The sequence below is a fragment of the Taurulus bubalis genome, assembly GCF_910589615.1.
Source record: "Taurulus bubalis genome assembly, chromosome: 13".
NCBI classification, from domain to species: Eukaryota; Metazoa; Chordata; class Actinopteri; order Perciformes; family Cottidae; genus Taurulus; species Taurulus bubalis.
Genome location: NC_136601.1, coordinates 11412631 through 11440365, shown reverse-complemented (window position 1 = coordinate 11440365; position 27735 = coordinate 11412631). Strand labels below are relative to the sequence as shown.

The following is a 27735-nucleotide window of genomic DNA, read 5'->3' as shown; positions in this document are numbered from 1 at the left end:
CAGCGCAACTGAGCTTTATTTGAACACGCTGTAAAAGAGCGAGCAAAGGTTTCCCTTTTGGGGAGGACGAGCGCGGAAAAACTACCTGCCTGTCACCGGAGAGGATGAGGGGAAACCTGGGGAATGATCCTGAGGAACTCTTCTGATGGGGAGGAACACACGACTGGGATGTAAACACGAGCAATCGATCTCTAATCCGAAGGTAATGTATTAGATTTATTGATTTGATTGAGAATGGCCAGAGGGTTCGCTTTCTGCTGCTCTGTATCTACTGGGATGCCTAAAAGGACCAGTTTGGGACAGACCACCACTACTGCATTTACAGGTGTTTCCTTGAAAAATAAGAGGGGCTTTTACAGCCTCAAGGTGATTATTTAGGCAAAATATTACCCAATGATAGGTAGAAATGATGGCCAAAGATCGGATATTAAATAAATGATATAAGGAACCGTTTGTGTGAGGTTTCTGGTGTTTCCACACTGAATCCTTGTTAAAACTGAAAGGAAACTTGTGCTTCTTTGTTGTATAACAGATACTAAAGGGAGCTGAACTTCATTTGAGTCTGCTGCATACTTATGCATCACATTTATAAGTAGAATTGTATGTGCAATATATAGCCTGATGAAGATATAGAGATGTATCACTACTTAACAGATGCATCAAAATCTCCAAGCACTCTCTAGTTATATGTTGTCCCTTTTGCACAGGGATGTCCTCTGGACCATTGTCCTGTGGTTTCCTCCAGAATGAGTCCCAAAACCTCAGGAAGAGTTGTGGTCATTTTTATTAGAGCTGGAAAAGGTTGCCTTCAGTTTTAACCATGTGTTTCAACACTGAAATAGGCTCTAAAAGTTATTTCATGCCTTTACATCCCCCAAAAACTCACTTGGATTCAGTTTACGACAGCCTGACTGACAGTGGTCATGAACACATCACTTTCCCTGTTTTTAATAAGTTTTACTACAAGTTTATGTCACTTCTTCAACAGCCAATTTACCACTTAAGATCCTCTGTAACTGTCTGCCACTGCTGTCAAGTGTCTGACACTTCAACATTGAAGAAAGTTTGTACTTTCCCTGCTTACAGAAGCTCTTTTTTGTAACTCTGCCTCCTTTGTAGTGTTAAAAGAAACTGCACATGGGTGTGTGGACTGGCCCCACCCTGCCCTTTGTTAGTAATAGTGCTCTGTTTTGCAGCCGTGCCTCAACTTGTTTTTTTTTCTTTACCTTTTACACACCTGCTCTCTTCTTGCCATGAGTGCCTCCGAGTCCACAGCCTTTAGAGGGGATCAAGTATCTCCTTGTTGCTGCTAATCTGCCCTGAAAGGCCCACGTACACTGTGAAGTCGTTAATGTTTGATGGAAAACAATGTCTTACCTCTGAGCTTTGAAAAATATTTGATCGGAGGGGTTTTACTGTAACCTCCCAACCTCTTTCTTCAGTCTGCAAAAATGCAGAATGTCTGATTTCATGTCGAAGAAACGCTGTCTTTTTAAATGATGTCTGAAGTAAGCACACACTGCATTTCTTTTTCTTTTAGTGTTGACCACTCCGCTTTGTTCTGTCTTCCCAGCTATGTCTGTGGCCACTTTGCTCCCTCTCTGATTGAACTTTTCTTTTCTTCCTTTGGAATTTGTCTGTGATTTTTGTACCAAACAGACATTAAAATGCTTGTTTGTTTCCATCAGGTTCAAATCCTATTTCCAGTTAATCTATATTACAGGAACAAGAGGGTCATTGTTGCCCCGTCACACCAGATGAAACCCAGGCGTGCGTTGCAACATTCGATTTTGTGAGCTGACCTCACAAATCACTGCTGGAATCTACAATCAACAATCAACTGTAAAAAGTCCAGATTTATGGGGATTTGATGGCTTGTTTGGGAATGTTTCCCCCGGTTGTTATCTTGACAAACATGTAGGAATCCATGCAATCTAAGCTGTTTCTTTTGTGTCGTTGCAGTGTTTTCTGTCACCATGATTACGCCACGCGAGTGCTCCCTCTTGCTGACTCACCTGCTCGTGCTCCTCCAGCTCCTCCTTCCTCTCACCTTGTCCCTTCTTCACCCTCCTCACCCTCCGCCTGTCCACGTCCCCCTGCTCGTCCCTCACGCACCGACGCCTCTCATCCGCTCCCGCTTCAGCGCCCAGACTCAGCTGGACTTCACCACTCACTGCAACTCCAGCTGCTTCCACAGAGGAGAGCCGGAGGCCCAGAAGGAGCAGCTCACGGAGAAACTGGCGTTTGAGACGCTGTACGCCGACGGCTCCCGCACTCTCACCACTGTAGATGTGGAGGCTGATGAGTTTGAAGGAGATCACTTCGCTCACCCTTCACCTGGGAGACGGCCGAGATTGAAGGCCAGGCACAAACGCGTGAGGCGACAGATCTACGGAGCAGACGGACGCTTTAACATCCAAGGGGACAACTTCCTGTTGGATTACCCTTTCTCAACGGCCGTGCGGATCTCCACCGGCTGCACCGGCGTGCTTGTGTCTCAGCTGCACGTCCTCACAGCTGCCCACTGTGTGCATGATGGAAAGGATTATGTCAAGGGGGCACGAAAGCTCAGGGTGGGATTCCTGATTCCTCCATCCATCAACGGCACTAAAGCCGGTCGCACCTCTTCCAAGAAGCCTCTGGTCCGCTGGGCGAGGGTGAAGCGTACCCGTGTGCCAAAGGGCTGGATCCAGGGCCCTCAGGAGGTCAGCATGGACTTTGATTATGCGCTGCTGGAGCTGCGTTGGCCTCACCGGCGTCCCTTCATGCGCCTCTCTGTAGCTCCCTCCTCTGATGACCTGGCAGGGAATCGCATCCACTTCTCTGGCTTTGACAGCGACAGATCCGGGGAGCTGGTGTACAGATTTTGTCCAGTGGAAGAAGAGTCCAGCGACTTGATTTACCAGCACTGCGACGCCCGACCTGGAGCCAGCGGCTCTGGAGTGTATGGGAGAGTGTGGGACAACAGTTTAGAGCGCTGGGAAAGGAAGGTCATCGGCATTTTCTCTGGACACCAGTGGCTGGAAATCGACGGGGAGAACAGGGATTACAATGTAGCCGTGCGAATCACTCCTCTGAAGTTCGCTCAGATCTGTTACTGGGTGCATGGAAACCGACTAGACTGTGTCCAGGACTAAGAAGGGCCTTAGCAAAGCACAAGTGTAAAAAAAAAATACAAGGTGAAAAGTATTTTTTCCCTAAAGAAAGCAGAGTGAAACAAGATAAAATAAAATAAAAAATAACACCCTTCAGTTATACACCAGGAGAGCAGATACATAACTTTAGGATCCTTCATTGAGGTATTTCTCTCCTTTAACCTCTGGGCCTATAAGACAACTCTCTGCCTGCGAGGTCATCAAGACGGCATCTCTTCATGTGTATTTGCCCAGTCAGTGTTTCCGCAGTAGCCTATTAACTTAAGACACTTTTTATAAGAGGGAAAAAAACACTTGTCCTTGTGCGTGCAGTGAGTCAGTAGCACCAGATTATTTTCCTACTGTGGACGACAGACAATTGACGTTTTGTCTTCTATATCTATCCTGACTTTGAGGGAAATGGTTTTGTATTTGTTTGCCTCTTTAAGGATACATGCATACATGCATGTATCCTTACACAATACATAGATTTGAAAACTGTTCTTGGACACCACTGATGCTTCTTGACATTTCAGGAGACATTATGCTCTTCTCAATGTGGACTGGAGAGAAAGAGTGTTAATTTCATTTTGAGAAATGTGATATATTTTATTAAAGAGAGATTTATAACAGCGTTTGTGTCAGTCTTTACTTTGACATTGTCAAGTGATGTTGTGGCGCACTCTTGTGGTCTGAAAAGGTACTGCAGCGTAACTGACAGGACTCCTTCGGTTTAAATTGAATCTAGTTGATTTGATGGATAAACGATCACAGAAAATCAGTTAACGAGGCCATTGTTTTATAAGAATGAATTAAAAGTTTTTTTAAATCACAGCTCAAGTTCCCAGATGTAAATATTTGCTGTTAATCTTCCACGATAATGAACTGAATATCTGTGGGTTTTAGTGTTCAAATTGAACACAAGTTGTTTGAATAGTTCAATTTGGGATTTAGGACAAATGTGATGGACATTAAATAAAACCATTTGACGTTTCATTGATAAAACAAGCAAGAGCTGGGAATATAGCAGTAAGTTGCAGCCCTACTTCGATGAGCAGATTCTTTATCATAATCATTTGTGCATTAAGGCCCGAGAATCATCCTTAAAATTACTTAACTGGTGCCTCCACCACAACCATGAGGCTATTATACATAAGTAACGATGAGTGACCAATTGCTAAAACACCACGAGAAACAGTAGGCCAACTGCTTTATTTGTTGTTTTTAGTAAAGTAAGAAAAAGTGGAAAAAGAGCAGAACAAGTCAGTAGTTTAGTGCTTTTTATTAGAGATAAGGAGACGATACAAAACATCCACCATTCAATATTCAGTCTAAACTCTGATCGCTGCTCTTTCATATACACATCGCTCCCATCATCAGACCTTCATAACACCAACGTTTTTAAGTCAAGGATATCCTGGTTTTTAACAAATACAAGGAATGTTGTCTGTTAACTACATCAAATGTCATGGTTATCTGACCGAGAACTGGAAAATAAAAAGGGAAATCGCTCAAATTTGTGAATTTGCCTGTTCCAAAAGAAATAAAAAACAAACAGATACAAATTGAATAACAAAAAGAAATATATATATATTTAACCGTGTCCCCCCCACCCCCTCAGAGAAGGTTTTGATTGATCTTATGAATTAGTTTATACTATAACTAGTCTCAACTACACACGCTTACAAAACTTAACTAGAAGTTTGGCAAAAGAAAAAAAAAAAAAGTAGTTGGAACGATTATTTTTCGGGATTCAACAGTTTGAAACTAAAACGGTTAACGTCTGTCCCTTTCTCTGCAATCATTCAAATGGAACCCGGAAAAAAAGAACAAAACCCAGTCTTTAAACATGAAAAATATGTGTATTTAGGTTTAAACGTCATCATCCTTCCTCAGTTGTATCTTAATGTTGTTCCTTTGTGTGTTTTGTTCATATTCTTTATGTTGCGTGAAGTGGAATGACAGTCTGGATTTTCGAAATTTTTTATATTTTTTTAAACTGTCACTTGACCCCCAAACCCACCCACAATATCCCACCCCGAGAGTCACGCAAATGGTGCAGGTTCTGCTTTTGCCCGTCTCCAAACCACACTGGAATGAACAGCTAAACCCAACAGATGTGTCTGAAAGGCCTCGATCGTAGCCAGAGAGGAAGAGGGGGTATTTATATAGGGGCTCCTTCCAGACTGACTACTGATGAGCCGCCAAGCTTTTCTGCCAGGGTGTGCCGGTCTTTAAGGTCTTCCAAACCATTCACCTGCCACTCGTGCTTAATACCTGAAATAATAAAAGGAAAATGTTAAAAACGTGTCAGAATTACAAAGTTGTATAAGTGTGTTCAGAGAAAGAAATGCATATATCCTGGTAATATGCCAGATTGTCATAATAAGGCAAATCTTCTGAAAATATTGGTCTGGACTGTACCAGACTCGCTACAATGATTGGCAGACACTAAAAGCACCCAGAGCTGGAAAACTTTGGGTGCTGGAAATCTGCCTTTAGCTTCTGTGTGCTTTGTAGTGTACTTTAGAACTCAATGCATTGGACATTTCATCCCAGTCTGCAGTTGCTTTTAAATTGTGTAATGAATGACTCTTCGTCTATCTGTTTTGCATCCAATGTGTTCTATATTGTTAACATGATTGTAAAAGAGCTTGCTCTCAATGAGCCATGGATAACTGTTGAATGCATGAATGAAGCCAAAAAACAAAAACATATGTACATGCTGCTATTTACCTTCGAATTTTCTCTTGATAGCATCTTTTGAGCTGGCATAGATCATCTTGCTCTTCAAGGGGGCACTGTCTGGAGCCCTGCGCGTACGGGAGAAACAGCATTAAAGCCAATTGTTGTTTTTATTGACCGTTAAACCCATTAATGTCCGATAATGGCTGCCCTTACCAGAAGATAAAGACCAAGTCCTCCTTCTTTGTTTCTTTGGTCTCATAGGTGGCGTCATACAGAGCGTAGCGACAGTCGTTTGGGGGCAGCATCTTCACAAAGTGCTGGTATGGGTCCTGGACGGTGGTTCCCAAGTCACCGAGAAGGATCTCTTTGCCTTCATCCAGAACAATGTTCTTGAGGTCCTTGCTCATACAGAACAGAATGGCCTTCTTTCTTTTCCTCTTCTCTTCCTCATTCGCCTGAGCCTTACGCACCTTCATGTCATTGAAGACTGCGATAACTTCATCTGTGACTTTCACACCGGAGGCCTGTAGAGAGAACAATCTGTTAACGCAAACGAATTTACAGTTTAACATGGCTGCTGCCATTTGTGCAGCTGTCCGTTGTTTTGTTTTACAGAAAAATCCATTGCTAGGATCTTAAATGGCTGCTTAAATCACTTTTAAGTAATTTGATGGACTATCATTATGTATTTATATATAAATAAATGTAATAAAAAAAAACACTGATTCCAACTGTCAAATGTATACATTTGCTGGTTCTCTTTTCCTTGGCATTAAACTAAATTCATATTTAGGTTGTGAACTGCTGGTCGGATATCTCAACGTGGGTGTGAATGACATATTGACCAAACCGTAAATCTAAAAAAATAATTGACGGGACTCATTGTCAATGTAAGTAATTAGTTAGTGTCACCCCTCCTTCACTGTTTTTTTAGTAGTCGAAGAGTTAAGTCGTGTCGTGCATTCTGAAAGTTCTCATCAAAGTTGACACGAATGAAAACACTCATGATTCAGTCAGTACAGCCTTTAAATTTAATATGGATAAGGTCAAGCTGTAAGAATAATGAACAGAAATAAAATATGTGGCCAGTACGACGTCCAAAGTCCATCTTGAACATGAATAACAGGTGTGTCGAAGTTTCTGACTGACCATTATGCGTTTTCAGAGTGAAGAAGCCATGTATCTCTACCATGAAGATGATCATGTGGGTGAGGGTGTGGTCAGGAATTAAGCATTATAGCAGAGTTCAGACTCCCAACAATGGGGGCTTTTGAAGAAACTAGTATAGTCACATTGCAGAGTCACTGCCCCGTCATAACTCAATTGAGTCTTCTGACTTCTGTTTAAGGCATTTAAAAACAGGAAAATGCAGTCTCAGGAGAAGAAAACTGCCGTCTACCAGTAATATGCCAATGGAAAAAGAGACAACAAAGAAAAGGAAATAATGGGGAAGGAAAGACGGAAGAGGAACCCAACTGCAAAGCAGCACAGGCAGGCTTGGTATGTTTGCCCAGGGCGTAAAAGATCTACAACAGTGAATTTTAGAGTAATAATTAACCAGAAAACAAACGTCCTCGCTTCCTTAACTCCCATGCATCAATAAAACAAATTGTACCTTACTATAAAATAAGGAACATGGGGGAAAAAAATAATCCAGGTCTGTCTCCAAAATATTTGTGAAGTTTACAAATCTCTACACTCTTTGCATACGAGACAGCACATGACAATCTTACTTCATGGTGGTTTACGAGTCTAATTATTATATACACAAAAGTCAATAAAAGATTTGTTATGTTTCCAATTCTTAAGATACTGTTTGTATTCTGTATGTTTTTGTTGTAGCAGCAAGCTAATTTCACTATGGTGATCACTAACCTTGAGCCATATCTAATCTTAAATCAGAGATACTTTTCTTTACAGAAGTCAAGGTTCAAGTGACTCAACATAAATGTAGCCACAATGCAAGTCTTGAATTCCTTTACATAGATAGGGTAACCGTTAAGGATACAGGCCTCATGTGGGTCAATTTCACTAGCAAACAGGCCTGGTGGGTTTATATCCAAACTCTGAAATTAAAAACACTGCAAATGCTAAGTTTGCAGTGGAAGATTTAGGTGATTATCAGATTGTCAACAGTGTATATAATATTACAGATATGCAACAGTATGATTATTTTATTTTTCGTATTGCAGTGATGCACAAAAATGACTAATGTTGATATGTATGAATTAACTGAGGTGTCCGTCCATTATTACGTTTGAATTATAAAGTAGTTTAATGGCGTGGCGTGTGTAAATGGCAGTACAAATGAGATGCGCCACAAACAAAAAAAAGATGCGCATTACCGACTATGAAAATCCAGCGGCCCGTTAGCTTCAGCTAGTGGATCCAAAGCGGGTCTTATATAATGTTGACAATAACGTAAAATATTAGCTACATTCCAGTTAACTACACGGCAAACCGTTTACACGGGAAATATCAGGAAAATAGATCTCATTCCAAAAACAGTTTCACAAAAAAAGTCTTTGCACCAAATTTAGGGTGGGGCCATGAATGCAGCACACGCACGTGCTATATAAGGAAAAGCTCCACTCAAACGGACCGTCCCGTTGTCAATTAACACATTTAGTGTCAGCGAGCCACTCGACCATAAACCTACTAGGTTAATGGTCGACGTGAGTCTGTCATAGAGGTCTCGTGGAGACTCGAGCTGGAGCGCGCGGACAACCGGCGACTACAAACACGGTGCGCGAGGCAGCAGCGGAGAGACAAAGAACAGGAAAATCTCAGCTAGCTTGGCCGTAACGTCGTGTTGTGCGCGAGCTAACAGCAGCTAGCTCACAATACCGTTAGCAGGTTGGCCCCGGGGCGCCGCTGCTGCTGCACCTGTTGTGGAGGAGAAGCGTCGACGAGCCGAGGGGACACATGATGCGGGGAAAAACACGGTGGTCATGACAACGATGTGCGCGTTAAGATAAAGACCCTTGTGTGGGTTTTTGTCCTCGAGATCAACGAAATGGCGCCAGTTGTTTGAGCCGTTTTTTATTTCCTGGTCCGTTATCACAACCGTGTTAATCACGTTAACACCGCACTGGGAAATAATCATATCATAAACTATATAGGTCGGACCAAGATCAATATAACACGCGAATGGCCGCAGTGTGAACGCTTTGTTCGCCCCACCGTTGGGACGACGGAGCCGCTGGCTGCCGAGCTACGGAGCTAGCTACGGCTCCTGCGGTACACAACCGGCTAACGGTTAGCTAAGTCTAACGGTATATTTTAAAAAGCGACTCCGTCCCCTGTAAAACAAACACAAACCGCACGCAAACCTCCCGGGATCTTAATATTAAGTCGACATTAGTCCGCAGACGTAGCAAGAGCACAAACTCGTGATGAAGCCGCCGTTGGACCTACCATGGCTGCTGCACTGGACTGGTCGACGTCTGGGAGGAATTGAATGAGCTGTGATGATGAATTGTCGGTCTCGCTCACACACTGGATACACAACGTGAACGCGCCTATATGCGCGTCCCTGAGTTGAGCCAGATGCACGAGCGGGAGCGCTTGTCTGTACCCATAATTGTCCGACGGCTGTATTGTACTATTGATTTCAGTATTTTGTCACTTGTGATGGCAAAAAAGAGGGCCGCAGATATAATCTACATATGAACCAGCATCAGCTCAATATTTTACAGACCCAAATTAAATAGGGAATAAAAAAAACAATAAGCAACCATTTAAGATACAGTATTATTCAACTTACCACTAGTATTTCACGCATTTCAATTATATTAATACTTTGTATTTCCTTTGGCGGTGTCGGTCAGCACTGATGAACAAATCAAACATACCAAACAGTTGAGAAGAGCATTATTTGAATATGCGTGAATACACCTGCAAACCCCTGATGATCGGATGTACATTATGCAATGATCTTATGTTGCTCAATAAATGCTTGAAACGAAAATAAAAAAACGTTGGTCAGACCACATCTTTCAAGCCTTTAACGCAACTATAAGCCTAACATTTGTATTTAATTTCATCGTAGCCTTTTATTTAAAGACAACCTGAGCACAAGCTTCCCTACGTATACGTGGTGTGACTGTAACACCAGTATTTCCAGTGTCCAAGGACGTGAATATGTGCTGCTAATTAATTCTCCAGTGGCGCGAGGAGATGAATAAGTACAACTATTGTGCTGCTGCTGTTTTAACCAAAATTCAACAGCCAGTCAGGCGCAAAGCGGTTTTCAGGATGGGAGGAATTTATCCGCCATCTACCCCCTCCCTCCCTCTCTTTCGCTCTCTCTCTCTCTCTTTCTCTCTCTCCCCTCCCCTCCGTGCGGTTTTTGTTAGACTCACTTCCAAATATGGAAGTGAACGGTGAGCGGCGGCGGTCAGTGCACGCGCCTCGCTCACAGCGCGAGGAGGGTCGGGCCACGACGCTGATCACCATATAAGGAAACAAGGGACACAAAATTCGCCGTAGCAGATTTCTGTACACGGCATCGCGCGCGCGCGCGCGAGCGAGCGAGAGAGAGAGAGAGAGAGAGAGAGGGTCAGTGTGAGGATTAGAGGCAGCGGCGGTGGGAAGCGAGGGGCGGGAGATGAACACACATTTCTCCGGAGAATAAAATTAATTAAACGTTAAAATATCACAGCGTAGGTCAATTCATACCGAGGCAGGGCTGTTGTTTTGATGTGGGTTATGGCTTAACGGAGCTGTGGTTGTAAACACAAAGACTGTAAATATGACCCACATTCATTATGTTGCCAAACAAGCTACACTAGCTCAATTAAAGAAACACAAACTCATGTTTTCAATATAGCTTCTACATTCATAAAATTGTTTCCCACCATAGCTGATAGAATAAAAAAAGATTCCATCTTATTTTCTTCTATATTTCTATATTTGTTTATGCTCCACATAACATCACAAATCCTACTATTCATATAATATATTAATGCTTATAAATATTAGATTAGATTCAACTTAATTACCATGACAGGGTACAAGTACTGAGACAAAGAAATTCGGTTTCTCATCTCAAAAGAAGCACAAAAAGCAGTAAAGTGCACAGTAATATAAAGAATAAAAAGTATATTTAGAATAAAAAGCCATTAGTAGCCTTTAAATGTGCAGCAGCTACAGCAGCAGGTTAATTGCTTTTATTAAATTACTGTTCATAGTGACATTTACTCAGTGTAGTTTACAAATTACATTGTATGTTGTTTAAATTGTATATATCATAATTATATTTTATACCATATTGTTCATTTTGTACCATCATTCATATTTGTCTGCACTTCGCTACTGTTTACACTATCTGGTTGGATGGAGAACTGCATTTCACTGTACTTGTACTTAACATTAGTTAAGAGTAAAATTAGTGGTTTTAATTATGGCTTTGCCACAAAGCAAGTCAGAATCAGAAACCGTTTATTTGCCAGGAATGTTTACACAAACAAGGATTTTTTCTAGGCAGAAGGTGCAGTGTTAGTAAAGGTGAACCTACTGCTAATTGTGGGACCTCAAAACATCCTACACACTCTTTTCTGTTTGGTACAACCTTTACGGCGGAGGTTCTCTGATGCCACTTTTTAAACAAAAGAATGGATTGGAAAGGCACATAAACAGTTTCAAGCTTTATTTATTCTTTAGAAAACAGCATTTCTCAAGTCAAGGCCACAGTACCCCCCCTGCAAGAGATTATTACATTAGCTTCAACTACAATATTGCATGCATTTACCTTTGGAATGAGCAGAGTGCAAACGGCACCAAAGAGGAGGGGGAGTGCAAAAGAAAGTGCTTGTTTCCTACTCTTGTGCAGATGGACAGACATGGAATGTGCTAAATGATGGTCAAAAAGCTCTCATCATCCATATTTGCATGTCTTTTTTTTTTACCTTGTATGATTTATATCTACAGTATCACTTAGATTAATTCACTGTTTATTAGCGTCTTGTGTGTCCATTCTGTATTTGAATGCAGGAAATATATGGTTAGTTGTTAAATACACAATGCAAAATCATTAGACTATATTTTTCTACTTTCACTCTCAGGTCTTACAATCTTGTAGCATTTGAAAGATCTATTATACAATACGAAATGCTTGCCATTCCACTTCTCCAATTGAATGTTTTCTGAAAGAATCCACCTCTCATGTTCAGAGATGTAGGGCATAGTTTCAAATAATCAGAGTCCTTTAATCCAATGCCGTGTTCATTCTGAGTTGGTCTGAGATGTCCTGCTTGGCCCCGCAAAGGAAAACTAAAACAGAATAAATCCACTGTGTAGTCTACCTTTTAAATTCCATATATGACTGATGTTGGAAACATACAGCTTATTGGTTAAACGGCTGCAGGTAACCGAGGACTAAAGAAACAAGTCTAAATGTATTAGTTTTCCTTTTCTGTAAAATGGTTATATGTTATGCAACCATTGCATGCAATTCAATTGAAGCAAAGTTTTGACCAAAGCACACAATGGGTTTTAAACTGGATTGATAGACACTTAAAGGGATTATTTTACCAAAAATGTTTGTCATAATAAAAAAGATGTTTTACATTGAGCAAGTTTTCCAATAGAATTTAGTAATGATCACATTGAAACCTTGATGCAGAATTTGAAACTGAAATAGTTTTAAATATACTCTTTAGCTGCAGCCAGATCCCCAATGAGTGAGCAATGAGTCATAGTGATGAATCAGAGTGGAGCTGATAGAAAAGGCTACAAACGGCCACTAAAAGTATTTCATCAAGAATTAATCTGAGGGGCAAACATGACGACATGTTAAGGATTTTTGACAACGTGCTGCAATCAACAGATTTTTTTTTTATAGGTTTCTACTTCTTGTTCAAAACATCTTGGTACACGGTCAAAGTTTGAATCAAATATTAAAAGCTAACTCTTTGGCTGACTGGTCGCTAGTTTTATTATGTTGTGCGTTGAACACCTTTGAGTGTTCCAATAATGTCTTATCTTTGGAGCGGAAAAATGTTCTTATATATAATTTCGCGAGAAGAGTCTCATATACAGTATCAAAATCTATAAAGTGTAACACCTTCCATCAAGGAATAAACAGCAAAGAATTTGAAACAAATGAGATTACATGCAACTTCCAAAATCTGCTGTGCTATATAGAAAGTGCGTTTCCAGTTCTCCTTTCAAAGTAGAAATGCTAGTTTATATCAAATATAAGGCAAATCTACAAACAGAATGGAATGTTTTAAGGCCGCAAAGTAAAAAAATATAGCCACAAAGTGATATGTATAAGCTTTAAAGCCAGCATTTTTTAAGGTAATACGATATACTGCAGAAGCTTTCTTTGATAATTACCCTATATACCCCCGTTTGAACAATAAACAACCAAGTACGTGTTTTCTAAGTTTAAAGGTCAACATCGACATGTCTATTAAGACCAATTGTAAACTTGTAAAATGATGGCAGTGTCAATTTAAGACATAAAGTATCAATAAGAGGGATTGAGATGAGTTAACTCCCTGCCTCACCTTTACATAAGCCTAGACTGTAACAGGCAGAGTAACGTGCATAATAACGATGCTGGTGATCGGCATCTTGTTTGTACCTTGTGCCAATGTGGTTGAGCTGCATGTTTGTTCCAATGGGAGGCATGATAAGGCTTTAGTGCTGAATGTGTGCTTGTGTTGTGTGCTGGTAGCATTGCATCAAGATTACGAAGGTCCAGAGGTCCTTTATCTGGACTTCTTCTGGCCAACAGTGCCCGCACCTCTCGACTTGTTCAACACCACGGTGGCCTGGAAACAGAGGAGAAACGAAAAGGGACAATGAATGTGACAGCAGACTGTGTCATGTGTCTTGCAATGCTCGCCGACTTCTGTTTTTTTGGTGTTGTGGTTAATTCACTGAAGCCTCTCAGCCATCTGTCAGGAAGAGTGGATTCAATCAATAAAAAAAAACACTTCTGGTTTTGTGTAAGTAAAAGGCGTGAAGTTGAGAATGAACTCGGAACAGCCTCTGAAGACTTTTAGACTCTCACCATTGTTAGTTTCATTTTCTATTTGAACTCTGTGGATGTTGGATCCAGCTTAACTAAAGTAACAAGCAATAGTTAAAGTAAGAGAGAAACTCCATGTGCAATAGAATATGTAGGTGGGGTTCAGTTACTAGAGGGATTTAAATTAAACATTAACATGGGATTGAATTTTTCAAACTGGGAGTGGCTTTGCAAAACCACTAACTAGATGTGGCTCACAGGCCTCCCTCACCTACTATGTTCAATCAGGAGGAGGAGGGTTAAATAAACAAATCAGAAGTCAATCCCATTCTGTTTTCTGACTTAAAGAACCCACAAATAATTATCATCTAACCCTGCAAATATAGTACAGTACATTGTTTATTTAATACACATTTACTGTGTACTGTACGGCTCAGTCTCACCACTGTTATCAACCCTGTTTCAAGAAGCAAACAAGCTCTGGTAAACTCACTCACTGTATGCAACCTTTCCAGCACTAAGACAAGCAGACACACCAAGTTAGCAAATACCTGGTGAACATTGTCAAGCATCAAGCAAGTTGACTCCGATGGGATGATAAGTATACGACCCAGTACACTCCAACAAAAGTACATGGGAGATGGTTGAAATGCATCTGAAAACCCTCTCCTTCTCTTGTGTTCTTGGGGTTGCTACATGTTACAAACCAATTTTTCAGCTTTTATCATAAAGTACATGACTAAACTAAAATGAAACTACTCTTTACATATTAAAGCAATATCGAGATTATTACAAATGTCTCTTACCCTATGATTCCTGGATACCATTTTTGTTCTTCCCAAAATTTATTGCTCCCTCTAGTGACATTTCTGGGTACATGCAACAAAAAAAGTCTATAATGACAGAACTAAAAGCTCTGAAAACCTTATAAAACAAACACTAGCCACATGGTTCTCACCTGATCCAGGACGACACCGGCGGCCTGGTCGATGGCTCCTCCCACATTCCCGTACCGGCCAGAGTAGCGGATAAAGGCCCACGTCAGCATGGACATCATGACCACACCCAGAGTACAGTCACACACCAAGGCGAAGGTAGACAGGCCAACGAAGAGCAACACACCTGACAGCACGTAGAGAAGGCACACCAGGACAAACAGCACTGCAGGTGTCCGGAAGGCGCTGAAGAGGTTTTTTGCCTTTTACAGCAAAGAGAAAAAAACAGATGATAAATTAATAATACCACTGCCTTAAACAGCAATGAATGCGATAATAATAATAATAATAATAATAATAATAATAATAATAATAAACAACAATCGATCAGTTTAAGTGGTAAAACTGATGCGTTTTGATTGACAAATCTGACAACAAAACGTTTTACTAACTGATATTTATTCCAATGTGAAATAAAGGTTCTCGTGTTTATGGACTCGTCTCTTACCGCGTTGTGCTTGCTGAGTGACTGCCACATTTCCTCCAGCTCTTTTTCCAGCTCTGCTTGGTAACGGTCACAAAACTCTTGTCCGCCCATCTTCTTGGTCTTGGAGAAGTCATGAAGAGCCTCTCGTAAGTTAAATTGGTGCTTTTCCTCCAGAGAGTCGGGAGCCACATAGGGCAAGTCTCCCCCGCACACCTTAGAGCGGAAAGAATGAACGTTTGTCGTCAGGAGTATATGAAAATACCTGTCATAGTGTTTCAATGTCTCACAGTGATAAACAAACAGAGTGAAGAAGTGTAATTGATGCATCGTTGAAGTGAAACCCACCCTCTCCATGTTCTTGCTATACTGATCTTTGGCGCTTGCCACGGCTGCCAGATTATTGGCCTCGGCTGTAGCCTGGTGAAACAAAAGTGGCACATGTTAATTTGTGTTGGAGTAAAATATACAAATAAAATGTTCATGTTAAAACGCATATACGTGAATCCTGTACATACCATGAGCATAGTCTTTGGCTGTGGCAAATCTTCTCCCTGGTAAATCTTAATGTAAGCCTGGTAGGACAAACATTACAATATTAGAAATACAAAAAACTCTAGTTCAGCAGTAAAACTCAGATGGAGAAGAAGTTACCTTGAAGTACTCAAGGAGGCCCCTGCAAGTGACTTTGTTTCCATTTATTTCCTTCTCAGACAGACGATCAGGATGCAGCAGTTTAGGGATCAGGCTCCTCAGCCCCTCTTTAAACTCAGGGGCAACAGCTGAAGTAATAAATATATACCAAAAGTTGAGACAGCACATGGTACATTGGGTATTCTGCTAAAGATGAACCTTAAAAGTTTATAAAAGTTTGAATTATTATTATTATTAAACACATTAGAATAGTGTGGAAACAGGGCTCTTACCATTCAGCTGTCCCTCGAAAATAGGACTGGTGGCAACCTTCAACCCAGGGTGAGGTAACAAGAAGCAGGAGATGTTGCTGAAGCATGAATGGATGTGATCCCTCACTGTTTGTAGCTCCTCATGCTGGGACTCATTGACCTTGAGACATCAATAGTAAGGCAAAATCCCAAACTCACTATCTAAGATTAGCCAAGTGTATTAATAATATTCTTCCAACTCAATAAGACAGAATTGGTACCTGTAGCCGTTTATCCAGGAAATCATTGCCTCCTTTAAACCCGTAGGCATATTCATAGGGAAAGCTCCAGTCCCTGATTAGGAACATTAAAGACTGTAAGAGGAAAAGTAAAAGGTGTTGAAAGAAAATACTTTTTGTAAAAGAGAGCAACAATCGGATAAATGTCAAACATCAGCAGCAATGAATGAATCACATATTGTGGTTTCTCTCACCTGGAAGGGCTTCTGAAAGATCTCATCCATGGCAAGACGACCATACTCCGTGAACAGCTATGATGATACAAAGTTATTACTGAGAAGCAAAAATCAGGAGAGCACCAAATGTGAGATTACGAAAAGACCCTTCTGTCAGACGCAGACAAGTTTACTATAATAACTTTATATATCATATCCTGTGTCTCAATCCTTTGTTAACATCTTTCAACCTGCAGGTGTTTTGCACTAAAATGAAGTGCCTGTGGTGCAGGAGGCGTAGCGGGTCGTTCACTAATCGGACGATTGGCTGTTTGATCCCCAGCTCCTCCAGTCCACATGTTAAGAGTTTCCTTGGGAAAGATACTGAGCCCCAAAATGCTCCTCGGCTGTGCCTTCGGTGTGTGACGAGCATTAGAATAGATCCTGACTGGCAGGTTGGCTCCTTGCATGGCATGAACTGTATGAGTGTGAGTGTGAGTGTGAGTGTGCGTGTGCGTGTGCGTGTGTGTGTGTGGAAATGAAAAATGTTGATATGTAGATTAAAGCGCCTTGAGAAGTCAGAAGACTAGAAAGATGCTATATCTAATCAGACTAATCTGATCTCATGCTAAAGTAAACAGACCTGGAGCTGCTGCAGATCGTCCTCTTGCACGTTCTGTGACAGATTGTAGATCTACAAAAGAGAAGTTATATGAGCATACATTACACAAATAAAAATAAAACGATAAAATCATTGACTATCAGAGATCAGTCACCTGTATCGAGCTGGTCATGGTGCTGAGGGCAAAGATGGTGGCACAGTCCTTCACGGTGGACTGGTTGTCGAAGGCTCCCTGCGTGTCCATCAACAATACTGCCACCTGCCACAAAACGCAGCACATGACATTAACACTGTGTGCAACTAGAAAAATACTCACATTTCTGTCAAAAATGTAACCGTTGAAAGGCTGTTAATGAAAATTAAAAAAATCCTTCAAAATTGATTACAAATAAAAACTAAAGCAATGTCAAATTCCATCAGATTAAACTGATCTCACGGTATATTCCTCCATTCGGCCCACTATAATGGTCATCTGTAGTGTGTGTGTGTGTGTGTGTGTGTGTGTGTGTTGTGTGTGTGTGTGTAAAGATTGATTTCAATCCTGATTAAACACAGATAACTTGAACAGATTTGTGCCATATAGAAAACTAATGTTAAACTTTAAATGAACACTACAAGAAAAGAGGGGTGTTCTCATTATGCCGTGTTCACACCGGACGCGACGCGAATTTGCGGCGCGACCAGTTTACATGTTAAGTCAATCCACAGACGCGCTGCGGCGCGAATTGGCGAATTTGCGGCGAGATAAACGCGTTGGAGGCGGCGCGAACAGAACGTTTGACCTGGCGCGAACAAAGCGAAGGACGCGGCGCGAATTCGCGTGAGTTGAATTATCCCAACTCTGGCGGAGAAATCGCGTGACGCAAAGTTGCGGTTGAGAATCAGCGTTGAGAATCAGCGTTGAGAAGCTCCGCCCGTCACCACCGCCGTCTCCCCGTTTCTGAATGAAACTGCTGCTGCTCCGCCTGAACCAGCGCTGGTAGCGGCTTCATTGAGACGCTGTTGTGGGACTACGGATAATAGTATGAACCCAGACACCATGGAGTTTGATGTTCCGACATATGTGGAGTTTACACAAAAAGTATAAAAGCAGAACTGGTGGTTATTTCCATGGTGGATGGCATAATCGGTATCGTTTTACGGAGATACGCGAGACGCAGTTCCTGGAGGAGTCGGTGAAATTCACCGAGCTGTGTGCGGCTACGGATGATGTTATGAACCCAAATACGAGGGCGTTTCATGTTCCGACATGTTTGGGACTTCCACAACAAGTATAAAGCAGAACTGGTGGTTATTTATTCCATGGTCGATAGCGGAAATGAAAGCTTCGTCGCTTGTCTCTCACAGAGGCAAGCAACAGAGCTAAGCCACTCCCCTTTGGTCGCGCCGCGAATTCGCGTTTGGTGTGAACACCCTCTTTCTACTCGCGCGAGTAAACTTCCGCGGTGGACGCGGCGCCGCAAATTCGCGTCGCGTCCGGTGTGAACACGGCATTATGATTATAAAATGTCATCATACCATAATTTATTAGACTTTTGGGTGACATTGTCATAAATAGAATATCAATCCTTGAGTTATGGCCAAACATGTGTTTTGTGAGCTCACAGTGCCCTTTGACGACTAAAATATAATAATCGGTTCATCCCTGAATCCAGATGGACGTTTGTCTCAAAGTTGAAGAAATTCCCTTGTGGCGTTTCTGAAACATCGCATTCACAAGAATGTTACATGCAGAAATATAATGCCCCCGGCCAAGAAGTTGCAACCAGAAAATATTTAAAACATTTCTTGATTTAAGTTTTAAACAATTATTTGATTAGCCAAATTGTTATTGTAGAATTTGTAAGTGTAGCTTCAAAGATGGAGGGTGAAAAGATTAATAAGAGGAAAATATGGAGGGACTTTTTTTAAGAAACCAGATTAATAAAATCAGATAATGACCATAGTAGAAGCCATTTCATAGATATTATTTGACAACATTATCCAAGTTCTAAATCCTATGTTTCTTGACAAACATATGCTACATAGATAAACAAATATATTTAAAGTACCTCTGTTCCATCGCTCTTCTGGATGAGGAAAACTTCACTCCACATTTGGATGCCTGTTGTCTCTGGTTCAGAACCCCCTCTCCAGGAAAATCCAGTCAGCGGCTCGTCATCCTCACCCAGCCAGTTGTCCTCACCCTGCAGAAATAGAAATACACTGATAGATCAGTTGGGGGCAAGCTGCTTCTACTCAACATCAACAACAATAGCCCTTGCACCACTTTTATTGTTTGTTACTCACTGTACATACTTATATACACTTCATACACTTTGCATTTTTGCACTTTTTTAATTATTATTATTATTGTTTAATTTCCCAAATGAATACACTCTGCTGTTTTGTTGTATATATTGAGTTTTGTTGTACCGTAATTTCCGGCATATAAGCCGCTACTTTTTTTCACATGCTTTGAGACTGCGGCTTTTACAACGAAGCGGCTAATTGATGGATTTTCATAGGCCAACTACCATAGTGCAGTATTTTAGTGTTTTAGGTTTTAGAACAAGGCCTTCAATGACATGTGTCCACATCAGATGCAGACTGGGGAAGAAGAAAAAAAAGTGTCCCGGGAGTTACACAGCGCGCTGCCCACTACATGGCGCGTTCATACAGACTGTCATGTGTGGACAGCAGACGCTCACATTTCTTTGCACTATTACAGGCATGGAGGTCACACGCTGTGGACCGACCTGCAGAGCTGTTTTAACCTCATAAGCACCAAGACACATATGGTTTACCATTTTGTATTTCCCCATATTAGCAACTGTAAAGTCCCGTGAACAGCGCACCCTGCGCCTCGCCATCGCCATCTGTGTTCTCAGATGCAGCACCCCCCATCTGCACCCCCCATCGACTGCTGCGTGATGAGGAGGACAGCACAAGCGGATTTGCCTCGGGAGGAAAGTGACATTGAGAGCGCAAACGAAAGAGAAACTGAGTGCAACGAAGCAATTCTGAGGCTGTTTAATTCCGACACTGAAGAAGAGGACTTCAATGGTTTTAGTGCACAGGAGGACGATGGCGATAGTGATCAATTACTTTTTCTGGTAGGTTCCTATATTTTCGCTGAGAAAATGTGTGACGAAGTAATTACAAACCTTCAGGCTGTTCAATTCCGATACTGAAGAAGACCACTTTAGTACTGTTCTGAAAAAAAGCATTTGCCGTATGTATGTACTAGTTGTGGATGTTGCCAGCATTTATTTAATTAACAGTTTTAAAAAATCGTTCCTGTAACATCTTGCTGTGTTCATATCTCATGTTTCAACGGGGACATATGTACAATTTAATTTTTCTTTTAAAAATGAGCAGGTGCGGCCTAAATACAGGTGCGGCCTATAGTCCGGAAATTGCGGTATGTATTAAGCATATTTCACTCCTGTTATTTTCATGTCTTGGTACTGTGAGAAACAAATTTCCCCTTGGGGATGAATAAAGTATATATCTATCTATTTATCCATCTAACAGCATACATTTTACCCTGAATTGTTAATCGAAACTGCACCGTTCAAAAACAGTACAAGCACTAATGCGAGCTGATCCAAATTATCCACGATTACCCAGTTATCTATACTTTGACTGCACTGGTTACATGACAAACGTAGCAAAGGTAATGGAGTTACAAATGTAATGCAAGGCATTAGGTGTGTTTAAAAAAGGAAGTACAAATACAACTAAAGGCATCTTCATAGCCTCCTCTCCTAACTATAGGTCATGACTCTGTTCTCAAACATTCCTGTTAAGGGAACTAGTTAGTTCACATGTTACAGCAGGGTTGGGCATGAGTGATTTTCCAGGTTATCACACCTTAATTAAAAGAGGATGAACTAGCCAGTATCATTACCACTCATTAGTTAGCGTGACAATGTTTCAATATTGTCATGCTAACTAATCCTTTAGGTGATGTGGCCTCAGAGTACAGTTGACGGGTACAGGGAGTGAGATAAGATGTCTGGTGAGACACTGAAACGTCCCGTTACAGAGTACGACTCACCTTTCTGTACATGTAGCGGAGCATGAAATCAAGCAGGAAGCTCTTGCCCTTCCTGAAGGCTCCAGCCACTGACAGCACCACCACATTCTTGTCTCTGACCTCGGGGGCCAACAGAACCTTGGCCAAAGCCTCTGTGTCCAAAGTAAAGGAGTGTTCCTCCTTACACACGTTGACGATCTGGACTGGGCCTGGTTTACTCGCCATCCTTAAGAGGTATTGGTCTCTGTGAACATCACAGACAAAAACATCAAGTTAGTACGGCAGCTATTCTAGAAAAGTAAAACAAATATCAATCTACATTGACATAAAGCATAGAAAAAGCATGTGGATGGGGACTCTTTGACATGACAGAATGACTTGCTTGAAAAAAGAAAATCCCTTTTAGTCTTCAACAGAGAATTATTAGATCTAAATTTCTGATTAGATTATCTCTGAATAGTTTTAGTGTTTGGTAAATTAATTTACCAAACACAATTATTTGCTTGTTGGTTGCTTACCTTTCTGTATCTTAACTTATTACTAAAACGTTTAGAATGTATTTAGTTTTCTTGTGTTGGTTGGTCACAAGCTAAGTCTAAGACAGTTTAGGGACTTTTGTTACTATTAAGGGAAATTTCACAACGGAGTTATTGTCTGTCCATGGCCAGAAATTATAAATAAATTGGTCACAAGAAACGTAATGGAAAAATAACCAGTAGATTAATCAATAATGCCAATAGTTAATAGGTGTAGGCTGGATGATAATCCAACCCCAAACTGTTGACTCATTAATACAAACAATAATGCCGACTGAACAATCAGACATGCAGGATTGCTTCCGTCAGACACAACGTGTTGCTCTGTGTGCGCCGTCTGTTCTGGTGTCATGCTGCTGGCCTCCAGCTACTGGATTCACCATGCTCTCATTTTAGCCGTCTCTGAGGACTTCATTGTTGTTGCTCCCACGATGACTAAGACAGGGAGGTGCACTGCGTGTCGCTCTGTCTGTGATTATAACATCCAAAGCTCGCTTTATCCTTCCACCAAAAACTCAAATAGGTGTGGCACCCAGCGGCAGCATGCCTCGCATTTATCTGCAGTGAGTGCGTTGCAATGTTGAAAAATGAAACGCTGCAGCTCTCAGAATCAAACTCCTATTTTGCAATCTGACTTCACTTTGTTATGAGCAAGTCCCACATGAAACCAGCCACAGACCGCAGTACTTTCTCTATAATTAGCTAACTAACGTCTTTGCAACTGCCACTTGGCGTAGACAGCCGCGTTAGCTCCACTGGCACCAGGGTGGCGAAGCAGAACCGATCTCCGACGTTAATGTTGGCGTTAATCAGATAAAGCACATACGTATTTACTGTCTATTCAACAAGTTACCGGCTGTAGATAGTCGTCTGTTTACACGCGTGAACTCAAACTAAACAGTCCAAAGCTAACGCGTATCTGTTGTTTGCTGTTAAAGGGAACGAGTGTTACAACAACGCGGCGATCTTTTCTAAAATAAGATAAAGCTTTCTTGATATAAATATAAATACAATGTTTCTTTCCAGTGCGTTGTTACCTTTGGCGTCTTCAAACGGCTTCAACACAATCGTGGAGAAATGACTTTTTTTTCTTTACACTGGCTTGAAAATAACTACGAGAACTTTTTTCCACCACGAAACTCACACACTTCCGTCTTCTTCCTGCGCAACGCCGTCTGGGAAATGTAGTTTAGACTGTGGCTTCCTGCTTGTGCTTCAGTCCGTCGATAAACTACACTTCCCAACCTGTGTCAAAGCTTTGGGAAATGTAGTGTTTAATGTAAAGCTAAATCGTTAAACGAATACGCAACTACTGGACAGGTAATGTAAAACAGAAGTTTGGTGTTTTGCGTGTATTCAAATAAAATACTCTGGATAAAAACACATTGTAGCTTTGCAACCAGGTTATCATTGACTACTTTACCATTGTAGATATTTAGCAGTTGCTTAATAGTGGAGTGGTCCTAATTGAATCCCTCCTCAATTGTTTCTTTCATGTAAACAATAACTATGCAGGATAGATGATGAATTCGTTCAGAAACATACAAAAAAAAACAGTGCATTTCAAAATAGACAAACATTAAAAACAAGCTAATTTTATTCACAAGAACAGCATAACATATTCTCTTTGTTAGATTAAAAGATCTCAAGTTTTTGAAAATACATGCAATTTACACATTTTATGTAGTCATTTAAATGGCAGTGAGTTCATTTTGCATTTTAACTCAAAATTCCAATCAAACTATGCCTGATTGAAGACTATTTAGTTTAGCTGGCAGGAAAATTAAAAGAACTTCAGTAACATAACATCATGTAGTCGACATCAACTCTCGCATACATTATGAGAAGAATGATAACAGGTAGAAAGATATGAATTATAAATACAAATCGGCAGTACTAATTGAGTAGGACTGTACCACTTTTTGAGAGCAATCTACAAATGCAACTACATTATAAATTAAAGTACGTTTAAATCAGGTATTATACTCAACTACTTTTAAAAAGGCAGCATTTTCAGAACAGGCTATATAACAGTGTTAAATACAAGATATTCAACCTAAGTTTGTTCTTTAGAATTTTTCCTCAAAGTAACCTCTAAAAACCTTCTTATAAAGAAAATGTGGTCACTTACTTTAACTTGAGAATACGTACCTTTACTTTTAAGTACTAAGTACTTTTACTTGAGCTGGAAGCACTCCTTCCACCCTGAGAATGAACTTAGTGAGTAAAAAAAACACAGTGAAAAATCTAAAAATCTATTGTACGGAAGATCATTCTCTATTAATACTTTCCCCTCCCCGTGTCTTTGTCCATGTTGTCATTGTATGGTATTGTAACGTATTCAGCTTTTGCATTGAAAGTGCCTGAACACATTAAGTAATATGCTTCATATTCTTGTTAGTCCATTAAAAATGTGATCTATATTATTTACCTAACTACAAAGCCATAGGGCAGTGCCAAGGTCTCGCAACCATCTTGCATCATCCATTATCACTTACGACTTTAAAACATAAATCCCTATTTACTTTTCTTTGTTGGAGTATTTGCTTACGATGGATTTAAGCTTTCTATTAGTTGTGATTGTTAGATGGGATATGACATTAATATCCGCCGCCTGCCAGGTCCAGCAGTGACCCAGCAGCCTCCTGGGCCTCAGCATCGAGCTGAAGGATCTCCACAGTCTCTAGGTCCAACTCTGTGTCACCCGGCAGCACCAGGTACTGGTACTGGTTAGATTGGTAATAGTGTAGCTCGATGTACCCGCTGTCTGACAGGGGGTCCTTCTCCATCTCCTCACTGACCTCCCCCTGCTGGTATTCAACCGACTCCATTGTGACAAGCTCCTCATGGTCTGGGGTCAAAGGGCACGGTGGGTTGTCAGAGAAAGTTGGGTTGTCGATGGTCAGTATTTGGGATGAGGGTATGGAGAGGGAGAGGGCATGAGAGAGAGGATCTGCATAAGAGAAGAACAATACATCAAGCCGAATAGTAAGAACAAAGAAAGTAAGACAGTAATATTAATAACTTGTTTTCATGCAGGCTGGTTGACAACCACTTGTCAGACTATTCAGTGAATACATGGGCCCATATAGCGCCATAGCGCCCAGAAATGAAATGAGGGGACATAAAGGAGACTAAGCACTATTGCTGGGTTGCCAAGGTAAGAGAAGGTTGTTGCCGTGACAACGGAACACAAACACAAGAACAATGTTGCATGCTGAAAAAGCTGCAGAGAGAGAAAAGTTGCAGGTAATAAAAGTGTCACCAAGAGAAGTTACTCCATTGATAAAATATTGCAGACTAAAAGAAATTCACGAAGGGTCAAATGTGTGAACTCATGTGCTAATTTAAGTGCTGCGGGTCACCTCGTCACTAACCTGACATTTCAATAGAGTCGCACACTGCAGGCACCACAAATTCAGCTCCCTCCAACCTGCACACAAAATGGCAAAATAGTTAGAAAGGTACATGAAATGCAATGAGTGTTGTTTAGCTACAACTAACTGCTCTGGTTAGAAAGCAATCCATAGAATGTACTGTGTTAACAAGAAGAAGAAAACAGGAATGCTGACGAAAGTAACATTTTGTAACGCTGACACAAATTATAATTGTTGTTGTTGTTGTTCTTTTTATACAATCAGTCAATTTATCTATGAAAAACAGAAATCAGTGAAACATGTCAATTGCAATTTGCAATAGCCACATTGTGTGTTTTGTCCAACCAAATGGAAACCAAATACAGTGAATGCTGGCACGTCATAGTGAAATTAATGTTTGCTCATACTGTGTGATTATACTCACAGTGCAGGCTTGTTTAACAGGTTGATGTTGGTGCTGTGATAACTGTGGGTCTTCCTCAGCACCTCGAGGAGTGCCGGCCGATACTCTGAACACACACACCACAGTGATCCCTTACCAACTGACTGAAAAAAACACACACAAAAACACTTGAAACATATGCAAACATTTTAGTCTGAAGCAATGCTGACAGCAGACAAAATAACAACCTCAACACATGTACAAAATTATAATTTCCCCTGTAGGGCAGTTTAGCATTCAGTGTCTTGCTCAAGGACATTTCAGTGATGTGGATGCTTGAACATCTGTCTTATAATTTAAGCACACACTATCAAGTGGCTCTTAATGTGGTAAGCACAAGTCATGTCCCCACCTGGCTCTTGTCCCTTTGAATACGACGGAAGCTCTTGCTCAGTGACAGGTTGTGTCTGACAGAGTTCCTCCAGCCTCCAGAAGCTGTCCGGTAGTAGGGGAAATTAGTCACGATCCAATCGTAGATGTCCTTCACTGGAAGCCTCCTGTCAGACGAGTCTTCTATTGCCATGAAAATCAGACTACTGAAGGAGTATGGTGGCTTAGACGAGGCAGGAGGAAGAGGACAGGTAGGTACAGAGGACTCTAGCTGAGGCAGTGGTGTTATTTTATGAAGGGACTTCAGCGGTAGCAGGTTGCCCCTCTGATGCAGCCAGTTGAGGCAGGTCAGGTCATCCTGGTCAGATACATTCGCCGGGCTGAGGCACTGTATGTTTTGTCCTTCGAGGCAGTGAGAGGCTGTGCAGTGTGAAAGAGGCGAGGAAGAATGAAATGACTCTGCTGTTGCTGGAGAAAGTGAGTTCGGAGACGAGGGGAATGAAATAGGTGAAAGTGGGAGTGAAAGACGGCCGTCTGAGCAGGTCTGCTGCGGCGAGGAGGAGAAAGGTAGGGACCCTTCAAACGTGGGAGGACATAGTGACGAGGGCAGCAGTGTATAAGAGCTGTTCTCCATCTCGCTCCCTGGCGGAAACGTCCAGGGTCATTCAGCACAGTGCTGCAAGAAATGACAGAAATAGATCAAATCAATCAAAGCTACTGCTGGAAAGACTACTGTAACTGTTGCACATGTTCATATGGAATATATCGGTAGTGTGATATCTATCCTTTACTGTTTATTCTATTACTTTATACATTACTCTGTATTTTACAATTTGTTGCACTTCTGGTTAAATGCTAAACAGAATTTCTCATACCTAATCTGTGCAATTACAATAATGTTTAATCCAATCTGATTTCATCTGAAAGTATCAGAGAGACACAGTCTGTTTTATCCATACAGCCTAAAATCACAAATCACAAAGAACATTACAATCTGCTCACCATATACATCTTTCTATTAAACAGAAATAACAATTGTGAAATTGCAAGTTGTAAGTATTTGTATTGTTTTTACCCTTTGTAAAGGCATAGTAAACTAAACTTTAAAAAAAACTGCTTTTCAAAACATAATCAATGAAAACTTGAAGGGTGGGCTACCTGCCTCCAGGTCCCACCCTTCAAGTGCACTAACTTATTGACTAAAAGAGATGATGGAAAAGGCTGCAGTTATAAGAACAAACATTTCTGTTAAATGTTAGCTTTCTGTTCCCCTCTGGTGAGCATCCCCTAAACGTACAAAGTCCACGATGTGAACACTCGTCCACTCCACTTCCGTTTGACTAAACACAAAAACCAGTGGACAGGTGCAGCTCTACTAGAAAGTCATGTTGCTCGTATACACACTGAAGCTGCGCTGAAATCGATTAAATGCTTAAACTAACAATGCGAGAAAAATCCAATTCGTATTCACCCTGCAAGTTTTTTTCTTCATGTGATGCCACATGGCTCTACAAAGCAGTTCAGCAGGCAAATGGCGGAAGAATATAAAGTTACATCTGTCCTCTCCCAGGTGGTGTTACCTTGTGCTTCAAAACGACCAATATGAACGAGTTACTCACCAGATTACCAAAACGAGGATTCAGGCAGAGTGCGGAGCTCCTTAAATGTTCAAAATACGTCGTTCAAGAGTTAAAGGTGAAATTAGACGAGACTCGGGGTCGGACACCTATTGTGTTCTGTTGCCGTCCGAGGTCTCCATGGAAACGAAAAGGACGCTTTGCAAGCGTGCGCGTTCACATGCGCGCTCCCGCTCAAATTATACAGTCTCGCGTCAATCAATAACCTAA

The 27735-nt window shown here is 41.2% G+C and overlaps 4 protein-coding genes across 4 annotated transcripts; 1 reads left to right on the top strand and 3 right to left on the bottom strand.

Annotated features, from left to right (window-relative positions):
• Positions 1–102: 102 nt before the first annotated feature.
• prss23 (serine protease 23) lies at positions 103–3768 on the top strand. Its single transcript, XM_079229171.1, has 2 exons — positions 103–202; positions 1963–3768. Exon 2 carries the CDS (start codon positions 1977–1979, stop codon positions 3135–3137), a length of 1161 nt encoding a protein of 386 aa, XP_079085297.1. The 5' UTR covers positions 103–202; positions 1963–1976; the 3' UTR covers positions 3138–3768.
• A 1409-nt stretch (positions 3769–5177) lies between these two features.
• cfl1 (cofilin 1) lies at positions 5178–9305 on the bottom strand. Its single transcript, XM_079228583.1, has 4 exons — positions 9240–9305; positions 6036–6346; positions 5871–5947; positions 5178–5411 (listed from the first exon to the last, which is right to left on the bottom strand). Exons 1-4 carry the CDS (start codon positions 9240–9242, stop codon positions 5299–5301), a joined length of 504 nt encoding a protein of 167 aa, XP_079084709.1. The 5' UTR covers positions 9243–9305; the 3' UTR covers positions 5178–5298.
• A 2353-nt stretch (positions 9306–11658) lies between these two features.
• LOC306746208 (atlastin-3-like) lies at positions 11659–22893 on the bottom strand. Its single transcript, XM_079229086.1, has 14 exons — positions 22777–22893; positions 21225–21447; positions 19234–19368; positions 17337–17441; positions 17204–17254; positions 16600–16656; positions 16388–16480; positions 16149–16287; positions 15877–16004; positions 15741–15797; positions 15571–15642; positions 15247–15438; positions 14762–15001; positions 11659–13603 (listed from the first exon to the last, which is right to left on the bottom strand). The coding sequence occupies exons 2-14, from the start codon at positions 21426–21428 to the stop codon at positions 13541–13543; spliced, it is 1536 nt and encodes a 511-aa protein (XP_079085212.1). The 5' UTR covers positions 21429–21447; positions 22777–22893; the 3' UTR covers positions 11659–13540.
• Positions 22894–24339: 1446 nt separating this feature from the next.
• On the bottom strand, positions 24340–26522 carry LOC306746070 (uncharacterized protein; the record flags this gene model as incomplete). Its single annotated transcript, XM_079228939.1, has 4 exons — positions 24340–24692; positions 25117–25172; positions 25541–25662; positions 25911–26522. 4 exons carry the CDS (start codon positions 26520–26522, stop codon positions 24340–24342), a joined length of 1143 nt encoding a protein of 380 aa, XP_079085065.1.
• Positions 26523–27735: the final 1213 nt, after the last annotated feature.

Excerpts from the sequence above, each read along its gene's own strand:
- prss23 (XM_079229171.1), top strand. The coding sequence starts at position 1,977 with ATGATTACGCCACGCGAGTGCTCCCTCTTGCTGACTCACCTGCTCGTG.
- cfl1 (XM_079228583.1), bottom strand. Across the intron at positions 5,948-6,035 it reads GACTTGGTCTTTATCTTCTG|GGCTCCAGACAGTGCCCCCT; the intron begins GTAAGGGCAGCC and ends CCGTACGCGCAG. Across the intron at positions 5,412-5,870 it reads TATCAAGAGAAAATTCGAAG|GTATTAAGCACGAGTGGCAG; the intron begins GTAAATAGCAGC and ends TTATTATTTCAG.
- LOC306746208 (XM_079229086.1), bottom strand. The coding sequence starts at position 21,428 with ATGGCGAGTAAACCAGGCCCAGTCCAGATCGTCAACGTGTGTAAGGAG. Across the intron at positions 16,005-16,148 it reads TTTCGAGGGACAGCTGAATG|CTGTTGCCCCTGAGTTTAAA; the intron begins GTAAGAGCCCTG and ends TTATTACTTCAG. Across the intron at positions 13,604-14,761 it reads CCGGTGTCGTCCTGGATCAG|GCCACCGTGGTGTTGAACAA; the intron begins GTGAGAACCATG and ends CTCTGTTTCCAG.